The sequence below is a fragment of the Dasypus novemcinctus genome, chromosome 23 (genome assembly GCF_030445035.2).
Source record: "Dasypus novemcinctus isolate mDasNov1 chromosome 23, mDasNov1.1.hap2, whole genome shotgun sequence".
Taxonomy (NCBI): Eukaryota; Metazoa; Chordata; class Mammalia; order Cingulata; family Dasypodidae; genus Dasypus; species Dasypus novemcinctus.
This window is the reverse complement of record NC_080695.1, coordinates 1666204-1678521: the sequence shown is the minus strand read 5'-3', so window position 1 is coordinate 1678521 and position 12318 is coordinate 1666204. Positions and strand designations below refer to the sequence as shown.

Here is a 12318-nt window from a genome sequence, read left to right as displayed (position 1 = left end):
GCCTGCCCTCGGGGAGGTGGCTCAGGGCCCAGCACCGTCCCCTTCCAGCCTTCCGACCCAGGCCCCTTCTCTGGCTGATGCCTCATCCTGCCGCCAGAGGGCGCCTGGAGCCCACTGGCTGGCTCCGAGGCCGGAGCTGGCGGGTGCTGACCTGGGAGCCCTCTCCCTTCCTTCCACTGGCGCCTCGTTTCTGCCCGGACCCCCACGAGCCTGGCCTCAGGCCCTGCGCCCCGCTTGTGACCTCATAGGCTCCTGTGCCCCTTTTTGCCCTGGGAAGGCCTGGATCCAGGGGAGGGGGCGGTGGCCCGCAGCGCTGGCTGCGCTGGCTTCGCGCCCAGCCTTCCCCTCCCCGGGGCCAGCGGGCTCCTCCGCCAGCCTCAGCCTTCGGGCCCTGGGGTGGCTGGAGTCACCGGAGGGCAGGGGCAGCGCTGGAGGGGGCAGCTGTGTCCGTCCCCTCCGCCCCACGCGCTCGCCACCCTGTCTCTCCCTCTCCTAATCCTCTCCCTTCCACGCACAGGGCTGGAGGTCTCCGCCGCTGGGACGCGCCCTGCCCCCCCACCCCTCCCCTGCCTTGGCATGGCCGGGTCCACGGGGGCCGCTGTCGCTCCGGGTGTCCCCCTGGCTCCGGATTCTCCGTGGTGTCAGGGCCGGCAGGGGCGTAGGGTCTCCCCCAGAGAGCCCCCCCTTCCTCGTAGCACTCATTCAACAGCCCTGAGCGGGGACAGAGCATGCTGCCCCCCCCCCCCCCCCGAGGCTCGCCCCGAGGACCCCTGGGGCCCCCAGGCCTGACCCGCGCAGGGCAGGTGGACGCAGCCGGGCTCGGAGCCTCTCCACGCTCGTGGGCAGGGTCCGCAGGGCGGCCCCGGGCCCGCCTCGGAAGGGGTCCGCGGGCCCGGCCAGGGGGCGTGGCGGGGCGGCCCGGGCGAGCCAGCCCTCCTCGCTGATGGACCCACCCGGCTCGGCCGAGCCTCGGGGACAGCGGCCCAGAGCCCGCCCGCCGCGCCCCCGCCCCCGCGGGCGCCGCTGTGATTGGCGGAAAGTTCCGGGGCCGCGCCGCGATTGGCCGCTCCGCGCAGGCCCCGCCCCGGGCCCCGCCCTCCCCCCCCCCCCGCTGGCCCCGACGCGGGGGCTGCGCGGGGGCTGACGCGGGGGCTGCGCGGGGGCTGGCGCGGGGCTGGCGCGGGGCTGACGCGGGGCGGGCGAGGGGCGGGCGGGGGCTGCGCGGGGCTGGCGCGGGGACTGGCGCGGGGGCTGGCGCGGGGCTGACGCGGGGGCTGCGCGGGGGCTGGCGCGGGGCTGGCGCGGGGCTGGCGCGGGGCTGACGCGGGGCTGGCGCGGGGCTGACGCGGGGCGGGCGAGGGGCGGGCGGGGGCTGCCGCGGGGCTGGCGCGGGGGCTGGCGCGGGGACTGGCGCGGGGGCTGGCGCGGGGCTGACGCGGGGGCTGCGCGGGGGCTGGCGCGGGGCTGACGCGGGGCTGGCGCGGGGCTGACGCGGGGCGGGCGAGGGGCGGGCGGGGGCTGCCGCGGGGCTGGCGCGGGGGCTGGCGCGGGGACTGGCGCGGGGGCTGGCGCGGGGCTGACGCGGGGGCTGCGCGGGGGCTGGCGCGGGGCTGGCGCGGGGCTGGCGCGGGGCGGGCCGCCGCCGCCCCCGACCCGCCGGGCCGCAGCCCTGAGGCCCGGGAGCCCCGTGCGCCCCCGCGCCATGCCGGCCCCCGCGCTGCTCTGCGCGCTCTGCTGCGGGCTCCTGGCCGCCGCCCGCGCCGGCTCCTCGGGGGACCGCTGCAGCTGGAGGGGCAGGTACACCCCGCGGGGGGCCCGCGGCGGGGCCGGGGGCTGGGGCCGCCGCTGGGCCTGCGGAGGGTGCGGGGCGGGGACCCGGGCGCCCGCTCAGCGCGCGTCCCGTCCGCGCAGCGGCCTGACCCAGGAGCCCGGCAGCGTGGGGCAGCTGGCGCTGGCCTGCGCGGAGGGCGCCGTCGAGCGGCTGTACCCGGCCGGGGCGCTGCGCCTCGCCCTGGGCGGCCCCGACCTCGCCGCCCGGCCCGGGGTCGTCTGCCTGCGGCCGGCGCGGCCCTTCGCGGGCGCCCAGGTCTTCGCGGAGCGCGGGCGGCACCCTGGAGCTGCTGCTGGCCGAGGGCCCAGGCCCGGCCGGGGGCCTCTGTGCGCGCTGGGGGCCCCGCGAGCCCCGGGCCCTCTTCCTGCAGGCGGCGCCGCACCGTGACATCAGCCGCCGCGTGGCCGCCTTCCGCTTCGAGCTGCAGGGGGACGGGCGGCCGGGGCTGCCGCCGCAGGCCCACCGCCTTGGCATGGACGGTGAGTGGCCTCTGGGGGGGGGCCGGCCCCGGGGGGAGGGTGTCCTCAAGCCACACCCTGCCTGGGCATGGTCCCATGGCACAGATGGGGAAACTGAGGCCCAAGGGGCTGCAAAGTGGCTAATCAAAGGCATCACAGCGGGTGTGGGTGTGGGGATAGACCTGAGGGAGGAAAGGGCTAACTTGGGTTTCCCTTCTCTCTCAAGACTCATCTTAGGAAAAGAGCGAGCAGGGGGCAGAGTGGGGGGAGTGGAGCCTGTCCCCGGTCCCTGAAGGGCCAGCGCTGGGTTGGGGGAGGGGAATCCCAGGGAGTGGCAGAACCAAAGCCCCAGGCGGAAGCTGGAGCTGCCCAGGGTCCCTGGCCCCACAGTGACCTCCAGACCAACAAAAGTCCAGTGTGGGGCCGGTTGCCATGGAGCTGCAGCCCCGCCTCCCCTGCAGCGCTGAGCCTGACCCCGCAGGGGCTGGCGGTTTCTCTCTTCTGCTGGGAAGAGCTGCCCCCTGCCACCCACGCCCGGCTGGTCCTCTTTGGGCCCTGGGAGGCAGCTCTGGGATGCTGGGTGTGCTAGAAAGTGCTTCAGGGCACACGTACTCCGTGGTCCCGTGGCACTGCAGCTGTGCGCCCACGTGGGCCGTGGAGGTGCCTGCACGTGCTCAGCTGTGGCTCTGGTGCTTGGCGCCCCCTCTGCCTCCTGCCAGGGGAGGTCTGTGGCTGGGGGTGCCGGGAGGGGGTGGGGCCTGTGCTCACGGTGTCCCCGCCTGCCAGGAGCCTGCAGGCCCTGCAGTGACGCCGAGCTCCTCCTGGCCGCCTGCGCCAGTGACTTCGGTGAGTCCCCATCATGGGGGGGCCTGAGGCCTGCCCTCCCCGCCTGCCCCGCCACTGGCCATTGTGTCCCCCACAGTGCTCCACGGGACCATCCAGGGGGTCACCCACGACCCGGAGCTGCAGGAGTCCGTCATCAGCGTGGCGGTCGCCCGTGTCCTCCGCCAGACGCGGCCGCTGTTCCGGGCGGGGGGTGTGGGGGGCCGGGTGCCAGTGTCCATCCGCGCCCCGCTGCGCTGTGGCGTCCGCCACGGCCCTGGCGCCTTCCTCTTCATGGGCTGGAGCCGCTTCGGCGAGGCCTGGCTGGGCTGCGCCCCCCGCTTCCAGGAGTTTGGCCGCGTCTACGCGGCTGCCCTTGCTGCCCACCTCCACCCCTGTGAGGTGGCGCTGGACTGAGGGAGCCCAGGGTTGACCACCAGCTGGTCAACCTCCCTTCCCTTGGGGCGGGGCGCCGGGGAGGGGGTGGGAGGAAGCTGGGTGGGGAAGGGGCTTCCAGATGGCGTAAGGAAAGCCACCGCCTCCGGGGCGATGATCAGTAAGAACGCTGATGGCACCGGCCAGAGTCACTGTGTCTTGTGTGCCACAGCCCCGCGCGGGCCCTGCCTCACCTCCCGTCCTCCCCACAGCCCTGAGGACTGCTGGGGTGCCCAGTCAGAGGTGGAGACCGAGGCTCAGGGGTGGTACCTAGTCTAAAGCCACCTGGGGGACAGAGGCTGGGACAGGGCAGGGGAGGGCACCCCCAGGCCACCGCCCACTGGTGGAGCCCCTGCCCTGCTGCCCTGGCCCGGCCCCTCACCCGTTTGCTTCTGCAGCTCACGGCAGGTCCGAGGGGGGTCCCCAGGTGGGGAGGGCTGGCCGGCGGTTGCCACTGCCCGGCTGTGAGCTGGGCCGAGGGGAGGGGTGCTGGGATTGGCGGGGTGCCAGCCTCCGCTTGCCTTCCCCCTCCACGGTCCGCAAGTGCCCGAGTCATCCTGGCCTGGCCCTGCCTGCGGGAAGAATGGGCCCCTCTGTCCCAGGCTCTTGCAGATGTGCAGAGCATCCGGACGCTGTGGGCTGCGGGCTCTCTGCCTCGGGCCCCTGCTGCTTGCCCATTTCCGGCGCGCAGGGGCACACAATGGGGTCTCTACGGGCCGTTTCCCGCCACTGGCCGCATTGTTGCCGCTCTGCCTTCCTCCTCAGCCTACGGCATAGAGAGGCCAGCAGGTGCGGGGCGTCTGAAGCTGGCAGTCCTGAGGCCGCCTGGATGGTGTGCAGCGCCCACCAGCGGGGCTCCCCGGGGTCCTCCGGCGTTACCCAGCACCTGGCGCGGGCCCCGGGATCCTGCAGGCTGCGTGTGTGTGCGCATGCACCACTCCTTAGACCACCTGTTTTGGGGACTGATGAGAATCAGGGCCCCCTGGGTAGCACTCTGCGGGGCTCCTCCCGCCCTCCTCAGCCTTGCAAATTCCGCTTCTCTTCCCACTCCACATTTCACCGTCATTTCCAGCCTGGACTCGCTCTCCACCCCCTCTCCTCAGAGAAGGGGGAAGCAAGTGTGCTCACCTCTCCCTTTCTATTTTGGGGAAGCAGCACCCCCACGCTTGGCACCAGCCCCGAATCAGGGCCTCTGGGAGGAGGCGCCCAGCTGCACCCCGCTTTCCAGTCCACCTGCCAGCAAGCATGCTGGGCAGTTGCTCGGGCTGGATGTGGGCCTCTCACTGGCCCTGGGAATGGCCGCCTCCCGCCCTGCCCCCAGAGTGGACTTCAGAGGCAGAGCTGTTCTTCTCAGGTGTAGGGCCCAAGTGCCTGGGCACCGTCCCCGAAGACGCCCCAGAAGGTTGGGCGGGGGGCTTTCCTGCCTGCCCAGGGAGAAGGGGTTGAGGCGTGAGGGTCGGAGGGGAACGGTGAGGGAGGCTGTGGTGTGTACTGGCGAAATGGGAGCCGGGCTGCAGGCCGTCTCAAGCTTTTATTGGGCGCCTTCTGGGTACCACACACAGCGAACGGAAGTGATGAGAATGGAGTGCTGTGTAAGGACACCCCCAGCCAGGGACCAGTTCACACCCTCCTGGGAGGTTCCAGTCACAGCCCCTGCCCACCCCCAGGCTTTGCTGGGAATCTGTCTTTTTGATATTTTCGGAAGAAGGAAGGTCTCCTTGGCCCCCCCTGACTGTCCCCCGCCCCCAGGGCTGGGCCGGCAGCCAGAGGCCCACCTGTCCGGCTGCCCTCCTACCACTTTCACCAGACAGTCGACATCTGTTTTCTCAGACCTGCAGCCCGCCCCACCCCCTGCAGCCAGCTTCCAATGCCGCCGCCCAGGCCCAGCCTCCCGTTGTCCAGCCCTTTCGGGCTAAGTGCCCCCAGCTGGGAGAGGGACAGGAAGGGTTTCTTCCTTAGGACTGCCCACCCCCGGGGTCCGCCCCCACCCCATTAGGCCCTCTCCCACTGCGCCCCGGCCCCGCTGGCTCTTGGCGCCTCGGTACAAAGTGGATTATCTGGGTCAGGACCCCCCTTGGCGGAAGCCCCTTCCCTCTGGCCATGACTCGCAGTACCCAGTTTCCCTTGGGTGTGCAGCCCCCTCGGAGGGGCAGCGCCTGCCTGCATCCCCCCTGGGGTCCCAGCGCCCAGAATAACCGCCCGCGGAGGCACCCCTCGAGCGAGCTGACTGCCGCGGCGTCGAAATGGGGGCGGCGGCCCAGGCCCCGGGGCGGGGAGCGGGGGGGCGGCGGGGTCACCGCCCACGACCCGGCACTCGCGGGAGGGCCCGGAAGCACCGGCGGAGCGGACTGCGCGACGGACCGGCCGCGAGGTTCCTGCCGGCCACTTCCGGCATCGCGGCCGTGGGCTCCGCTCGCACTTCCGGCGTCTCCGCGGCTGGCTCGGGCCCCGCGGCGGAGGGGCACGGGCGGGCCATGGAGCAGGACGACCCGGCCGAGGCGCTGACCGAGCTGCGCGAGCGGCGTCTCAGCGCGCTGGAGCTGCTGCAGGCGGCGGCGGGCTCGGGCCTGGCGGCCTACGCCGTGTGGGCCCTGCTGCTGCAGCCGGGCTTCCGCCGCGTGCCGCTGCGGCTGCAGGTGCGCGCCGGGGCGGGGCCAGGCGCCCCCGGGGCGGGGCCTGGGCGGGGCTTGGAGGCCCCGGGGCGGGGCTGTGGGCGGAGTGGGGGACCGCGGGCGGGGCGGGGCCGGGAGGCCCCGGGGCGGGGCTGTGGGCGGAGTGTGGGACCGCAGACGGGGCGGGGCCTGGAGTCACTGGGGTGGGGCTGTGGGCGGAGCGGGGGAACCGCAGATGGGGCGGGGCCTGGAGGCTCCGGGGCGGGGCTGTGGGCGGAGCGAGGCACCGCGTATGGGGCGGGGCCTGGAGGCTCTGGGGCGGGGCTGCGGGCGGAGTGGGAGACCGCGGGCGGGGCGGGGCTGTGGGCGGGGTGGGGGACCGCAGACGGGGCGGGGCCGGGAGGCTCTGGGGCGGGACTGTGGGCGGAGTGTGGGGCCGCAGACGGGGCGGGGCCTGGAGTCACTGGGGTGGGGCTGTGGGCGGAGCGGGGGAACCGCAGATGGGGCGGGCCTGGAGGCTCCGGGGCGGGGCTGTGGGCGGAGCGAGGCACCGCGTATGGGGCGGGCCTGTGGGCGGAGTGGGGAGCCGCAGACGGGGCGGGGCTGTGGGCGGAGTGGGGAACTGCAGATGGGGCGGAGCTGGGGCGGGGCCTGGAGGCTCTAGGGTAGGGCTGAAGGCGGGGCCGTGGGCGGGGCCGTGGGCGGGGCCAGCGCTAAGAAGAGCCCCGGGGCCGCCCCTGGTCGGCGCTCAGCGCTGGGCCAGGCCCGGGGCGCCCGTGTGTCCGGCGGGCTCCGCCCCCCCAGCCCGCTCCGCCCCTACCCAGGTGCCGTACGTCGGCGCCAGCTCGCGGCAGGTGGAGCACGTGCTGTCGCTGCTGCGAGGCCGCCCCGGGAGGACGGTGGATCTGGGCTCCGGCGACGGCAGGATCGTAAGGAGTGCCGGGGAGCCGCGCCCCTCTCCCCCCGCGCCCTCTCCCCCCGCGCCGGGTCCCGACGCTCCCTCGCCGCCCGCAGGTGCTGGCGGCGCACAGGTGCGGCCTCCGCCCGGCCGTGGGATACGAGCTGAACCCGTGGCTGGTGGCGCTGGCGCGGCTGCACGCCTGGAGGGCGGGCTGTGCCGGCAGCGTCTGCTACCGCCGGGAGGACCTCTGGAAGGTAACCCGGGGGGCTTCCCGCCCTAGCCTGGCCGCCCTGGCCCGCGCCGCGCCCACGCCCATGCCCATCACTCCTCCTGGCCGGGGCCCCGTCTCCCGCAGGTGAGCCTGAAGGACTGCCACAACGTGTCCGTGTTCCTAGCTCCCAGCGTGGTAGGTCGAGGCTCTCGGGGAGGCCGGGACCCGGGGGGGCAGCTGTGCTCGGTACCCCATGCCCACTCCCGGCCTGCCCTTCTCCCCCAGCTCCTGCTGCTGGAGGCCAAGCTGCAGGCAGAGCTGCCCCAGGGGGCCCGCGTGGTCTCTGGGCGCTTCCCCCTCCCCACCTGGCAGCCGGTGGCCGTGGTGGGGGAGGGCCCGGACCGCGTCTGGGCCTATGACGTCAGCCGTGGTGGGCCGGCTGGGGAGGCTGCCTCCTCGCTGGGGGTGCCTGTCGAGGCCGCCCCTGGACCCAGTTCTGCCCAGGTCCCTGGGGCCCCCACTTCTCAGACGGGCTGACTGCTCGGACACAATAAAGACTCTGGGCTCTTTCCTGGCTCTTGTTTGGCAGAAGAGGTGGGAGGCTCGCCCCCAAAAGGGTGCATTGCAGGAAGGCTCCACTCCGTGTTCCTGGGGTAACCCACTAGCGGCTGCGGGCCCTCGGGTCCCGGGGAGAGGCGGGCCTTGCTCTGCGTGGCGCCGCTGTGCCCAGGAGCTTCCTCAGCCTCAGGATCTCCTGCTTGTACCTGCTCGGAGGGGCCAGGCCTCAGTCGCCCACCAGGCAGGGACGGGCATCTTCCCTTTCACAGAGGCCACGCCCGGCCCACCTGCCCAAGCACACCTGAGCAGGTGCTGGTCCACGTACTCTTGTAGCTCGGCAAGCTGCTCCTCAGCCACCGTGGCCCGGGCCAGCAGCTGTGCCCGCTCCCGTTCTAGTTCTGCCTGGTGGGGGGAGGGGGGTGAGCCCGGGCCTCAGGTGAGGGGGATCCCAGCCAGCCCTTGGCCGCTACCTGGGTGCCATGGGAGAAGTCCTGGAGCTTTCGGTGGATCTGCGCCCAGGACACAGCATCCAGGCCCCTGCAGAGGGTGGGCGCACAAGGGACCGAGCAGTGATCCTGCTCAGATTGGGGCTCCCTGAGCCTTGGGGTGGTGCTTCCTGGGAGTGTGGGACGAGGTGGCGCTGTCACCATGGGCCCTGGAGCCTCCGAGTCTGCCTCCGATGTGCAGGGAGGGCTGTATCACAAGGCCAGGACGGGGACCCACGCCCCCTTGCTGCGTGTGCATCGCCCACATGAGTCTCCGCCCATGTTACCGTTGGGAGCTTGGTGGCCCTGAGGCAAGGATGGGCGGGGTCACCTGGCAGCTGTCCCCTGCCCGGGCTAGTACCTCGGGCAGCCCCCCCCAGGCCTCCCACTTCTCTTCCTCGCTGGTCTTCAGGCCCCTCCTTGGGCTCTCCTGGACCTCAGGTGAGGTCAGCTCCTCTCCCTGGCAGGACCTCTCTTTGTCTGCACGTGGCTGTCTGGTTGTTCTGTGGTTAGGATGCCCCCACGCAGACAAGGAGCCCCCTGTGGCTAGGGGGTGGGCCTGCTCCTTCCACTCTGGCCAGGGCCCACCCACAGAGATTCGGAGGATGCGCAAATGAGGTGGAAGGCCACGTTTTGCACCTGCCCTTCCCGCCCCAGGGCCCCAGCACCCCTGGGCACTTACTGTGGCTCTGCTGTCTCCCCTTGGGTGGCTTCCGTGGGGAAGGGCAGCACCCCGAGGCCCCCGGGCTTTCCTCGCTGCAGGGACCCCTGGTCAGCTGAGCAAGGGCAGCCGCTCAGGGACCCGAGGCGGGGGCTCTGCAGAGCCTGGGGCAAGGCCTGCGGTTGAGTTCTGGGGCTCTGCGCCCCAAGGCGGGTGTGGGGGGCAGCAGAGCGGGCTCACCTGGGCAGGGGGCTTCAGGAGCTCCGCCTCCAGCCTCGCCTTGTTCTTCTGCAGGTGGCTGGGACCCATGGCCGCGCGCCGCGGCAGCCACTGGAGGTCTGCGGTGGCTGCATTGAAGATGGCCTTGGGGGTCCCGGAGTCTGCGCCAGGGTGTACCAAAGTCAGGGGGCTCCCGCTGCACACTGGGCTGCACTGGGGGTCACTCAGGGCCACCCAGCCCAGGTGTCAGTGGGTCCCACCTGTGGGTGGCCAGCAGCTCCTCGTGCCTGCGGCTTAGGTCGGCCAGGCGCTTGCGGTAGGTGCGGGCAGCGCGGGCCAGCTGAGTCTCACGGCTGCGGTGCGCCACGCGGATGTCCTCCAGGGTGGCCTCCAGGAACGCCCGCAGGGGCCCAGCGTCCGGGGCCCGGCCCGCACTGTCGGCGTAGTGCTGGAGGAGATGGGGCCGGGCAGGGCCTGGGGCCGGGCAGCACGGCCAGGCCACGGCTTCCCCGGCCGCCCGCCCCGCCACCCGCCCCAGCCCCCCACGCTCACAGCCACGTCCCGGGCGCAGCGCTGCAGCCGGGCTGTGTACTCCTCGTTCAGCCTCTTGAGCTGCAGCTGCAGGCGGCTGTTCTCGGCCTCGGCGTGGCAGAGTTGGCCCTGGCAGGCGGCCAGAGCCTGCGGGGGAGCAGGGCGCTCTTGAACCTGGGTCCAGCCAGGGTGGGCTTTGCCCTGCCTGGGGGCCCGCCTGCCGGTCTTGGTGCGGGTGGGTGGGGTCTCACCACGGTGTGCGTGGCCAGTCGCTGCCCGGCCAGCCGGGCCTCCTCTCGGGCTCCCTGCAGCTGCCGGCCCAGGGCTGCCCTGCAAGTGTGGTGCGAGGCTCAGCAGGCCCGGGAGGGACCCCTCAGCCCTTGGGAATCGCCACTGCACGCCTCGCCCTGCTCGCTGGCCCTGGCCGACCCATGGCCGCTGGCACTCACACATGTGCCTCCAGCGCCCGCTGCTGCCCCAGTGTCGGCTCCGAGTCTCCTGGCCGGCGCTCCTGGCCTCCCAATGGCTGTGGGGTGCACAGGGGGTGGCAGGACTGGAACTCTAAGGTCTCCCCCCACCGCAGCCCCCCCAGGCTGGTGGCTGCACACCCACGCTCTGTCCCACGTTTTGCTGCTCGGGCTTGGAGAGCCTGCAGTCCTCAGGCTGCAACTGCAGCGGGAGGGAAGGGGGAAGGCTGAGGGTGAGCGAGCACCCCCCACAGTGCCCCTGCTGAGGTTCCCACCCAGCCCCTTCCCGTGGGCCCGGCGTGAGCCCAGTGACCTTCCCTGGGGCCTCGCGCCCCCGGCTCTGGCCAGGACGCCCCTGCAGCTCCAGCTCCAGCACCCGGCTCTCCAGTCGCAGGACCTGCGGGCAGGCGGGGTGAGCAGGCGCCTGCCGGGCCAGGCCGGCTCCCTCGGCCCCCTACCCCCACCCCCCCTCAGTGTACACATCACATGGGGCCCTCCCACACAGCCAGACCCCTCTCGGCGCTCCTCCTCCGGTGTGCGCGCCCACCCTGCGCTCGGGCTGGGGCGCGGAGCTCACACAAGGGCCCACCTCACTCCTGAGTGTGAAGAGCTCGGCCTCGTGCTGCGCCTGCAGGCGGTGGGTGGCCATCTGCAGGTCCACCAGCTCTCTGGAGGTCTGCAGGGGCCCAGGTGAGAGCAGGCGCCTGTGGGGCCCCGCAGGCACCCTCCCCCACTAGCCCCCCGGCCCCGCACCCACCTGCAGCCTCTGCTCCTCGCTCAGCACTAGATTCGAATGCAGCTCCATTTCCAGGCTGGTGGCCCAGACGGGGGTGTCCCCTGGGACCCCCAGCAGCCAGTCCTCGGCCTGCTGCAGAATGGGGGCACCCCACCCACCCTGGCTGATTGAGGCCCGGGCAGTGCGCCGCCTCCATCAGCCACCTGCCACCCATGCCCACCCACTGAGCCTGGCCAAGCCCAGGTGCCCCTCCCCTGGTCTGATCACCCGCAGGTGCAGAACTGTACCCCCAGCCTGGCCGGCCTTGGAGGGGAAAGGAAGAGCCCCCTTCCCCAGGGCGGAGTGGCAGGTCCTGGTGGACTCACGTTCCCATCAGCCTGAGGTGGGGCCCCTGGCCCGGGCCCCCGGGCCTCCCTGTGCTGCATGGGCTACAGGGACCTGGGCTGCTCCCCACTCGGGGCTGCCTGCCTGCCGCCTGCCCGGCTGGCTGTTGCTGTGTCGCAGTGACCAGCGTTGCCAAGGCTCCTGGGCCCCACCCGGAGGGCGGGGCAGGCCAGCGAGGGGGCTCCTTGGGGCCGCCCTTGTCCATCCTGGGCGTGCGCTTCCCGTAGGTGAAGTGCACGCAAGTGTAACACGCGTACCACACCAAGGGTGCCACCCTGGAGAGCCCCAGCAGGAAGGGCGGGGGCCAGCCCTACCAGAGGCCTCCCCAGGAGGCACCCCCAGGTCCTGGCTGAATGCTGGGCCGGGGCGATTCGGAGACACCCACCTCCCGGGCCCCAAGGAAGGGGGCGCGGGCGTCCCAGACAGGGAACCAGGGGCCCGGGGCCAGGGAACGACAGGCGCAGCGGGGTGCCAGGAGGGCTTCCCTGAGGAGGTGCCTGGCCCCGGCACACTGCCCCCCTACCCCAAGCTGCGCGCAGACTCGTGGACTGCGCAGGGGCGTTGGCAGCGGGGGGGCCGAGAGCGCTCCATCCGGCCCCGTGACCAGCAGCCCGAGGCCCCGCCCCCGCCAGTCCGTCCATCAGTTCGTTGTCCTTCAGGCGCTGCGGCCCACGCGGGGTACGAGGCTGGTCATGGGTTGTGCCGTGCGGAGAGATGGCCTGTGGGGCAGGGCCACCGCGGGAGGGGCGGGGCCGGCGGCAGGGCGGGCTCTGCGCGGGTCCTCCGGGCAGCGCCAGAAGCAGGGAGCCGGCTCCTTCTGGGCCCCAGCGTGTGCACAGGGCCGACCCCCATCCCCTGTCCCCTGTCCTCGCAAACCCGGGCCTAGGGCCAGGAGAGGGCGCTCGGAGGCCGTGGGGCGCATCCTTTGCGGTGGCCGGTGGGCGGCCACCAGTGGCTGCTGGGCCCGCTCTCCATCCGAGTGTCCTGCCCCCCCGGCCTGGGCTCCC

At 73.2% G+C, this 12318-nt stretch overlaps 3 protein-coding genes across 12 annotated transcripts; 2 read left to right on the top strand and 1 right to left on the bottom strand.

Moving 5' to 3' along the window:
• Window positions 1-1702: 1702 nt before the first annotated feature.
• On the top strand, window positions 1703-3705 carry METRN (meteorin, glial cell differentiation regulator). Its single transcript, XM_004450243.4, is given in 5 exon segments — window positions 1703-1797; window positions 1912-2100; window positions 2102-2310; window positions 3076-3135; window positions 3212-3705. Coding segments are annotated over 5 exon segments (870 nt in total). The 3' UTR covers window positions 3529-3705.
• A 1909-nt stretch (window positions 3706-5614) lies between these two features.
• ANTKMT (adenine nucleotide translocase lysine methyltransferase) lies at window positions 5615-7839 on the top strand. Its single transcript, XM_058285596.2, has 5 exons — window positions 5615-6182; window positions 6983-7087; window positions 7173-7313; window positions 7415-7465; window positions 7556-7839. Exons 1-5 carry the CDS (start codon window positions 5790-5792, stop codon window positions 7805-7807), a joined length of 942 nt encoding a protein of 313 aa, XP_058141579.1. The 5' UTR covers window positions 5615-5789; the 3' UTR covers window positions 7808-7839.
• On the bottom strand, window positions 7836-12255 carry CCDC78 (coiled-coil domain containing 78). Of its 10 annotated transcripts, none has more exons than XM_058285583.2 (13): window positions 11215-11453; window positions 10949-11059; window positions 10781-10867; window positions 10505-10588; window positions 10174-10250; window positions 9976-10054; window positions 9746-9871; window positions 9454-9641; window positions 9215-9354; window positions 8996-9089; window positions 8299-8365; window positions 8130-8230; window positions 7836-8034 (listed from the first exon to the last, which is right to left on the bottom strand). In XM_058285583.2, the coding sequence occupies exons 1-13, from the start codon at window positions 11350-11352 to the stop codon at window positions 7932-7934; spliced, it is 1395 nt and encodes a 464-aa protein (XP_058141566.1). In that variant the 5' UTR covers window positions 11353-11453; the 3' UTR covers window positions 7836-7931. The 10 variants fall into 10 exon arrangements, 9 of the variants coding, with proteins under 9 accessions (XP_058141566.1, XP_058141567.1, XP_023442234.2 ...); XM_058285584.2 differs by having other exon boundaries at window positions 10949-11056; window positions 11215-11452; XM_023586466.3 differs by having other exon boundaries at window positions 11293-11444.
• Between the last annotated feature and the right edge of the window lie 63 nt (window positions 12256-12318).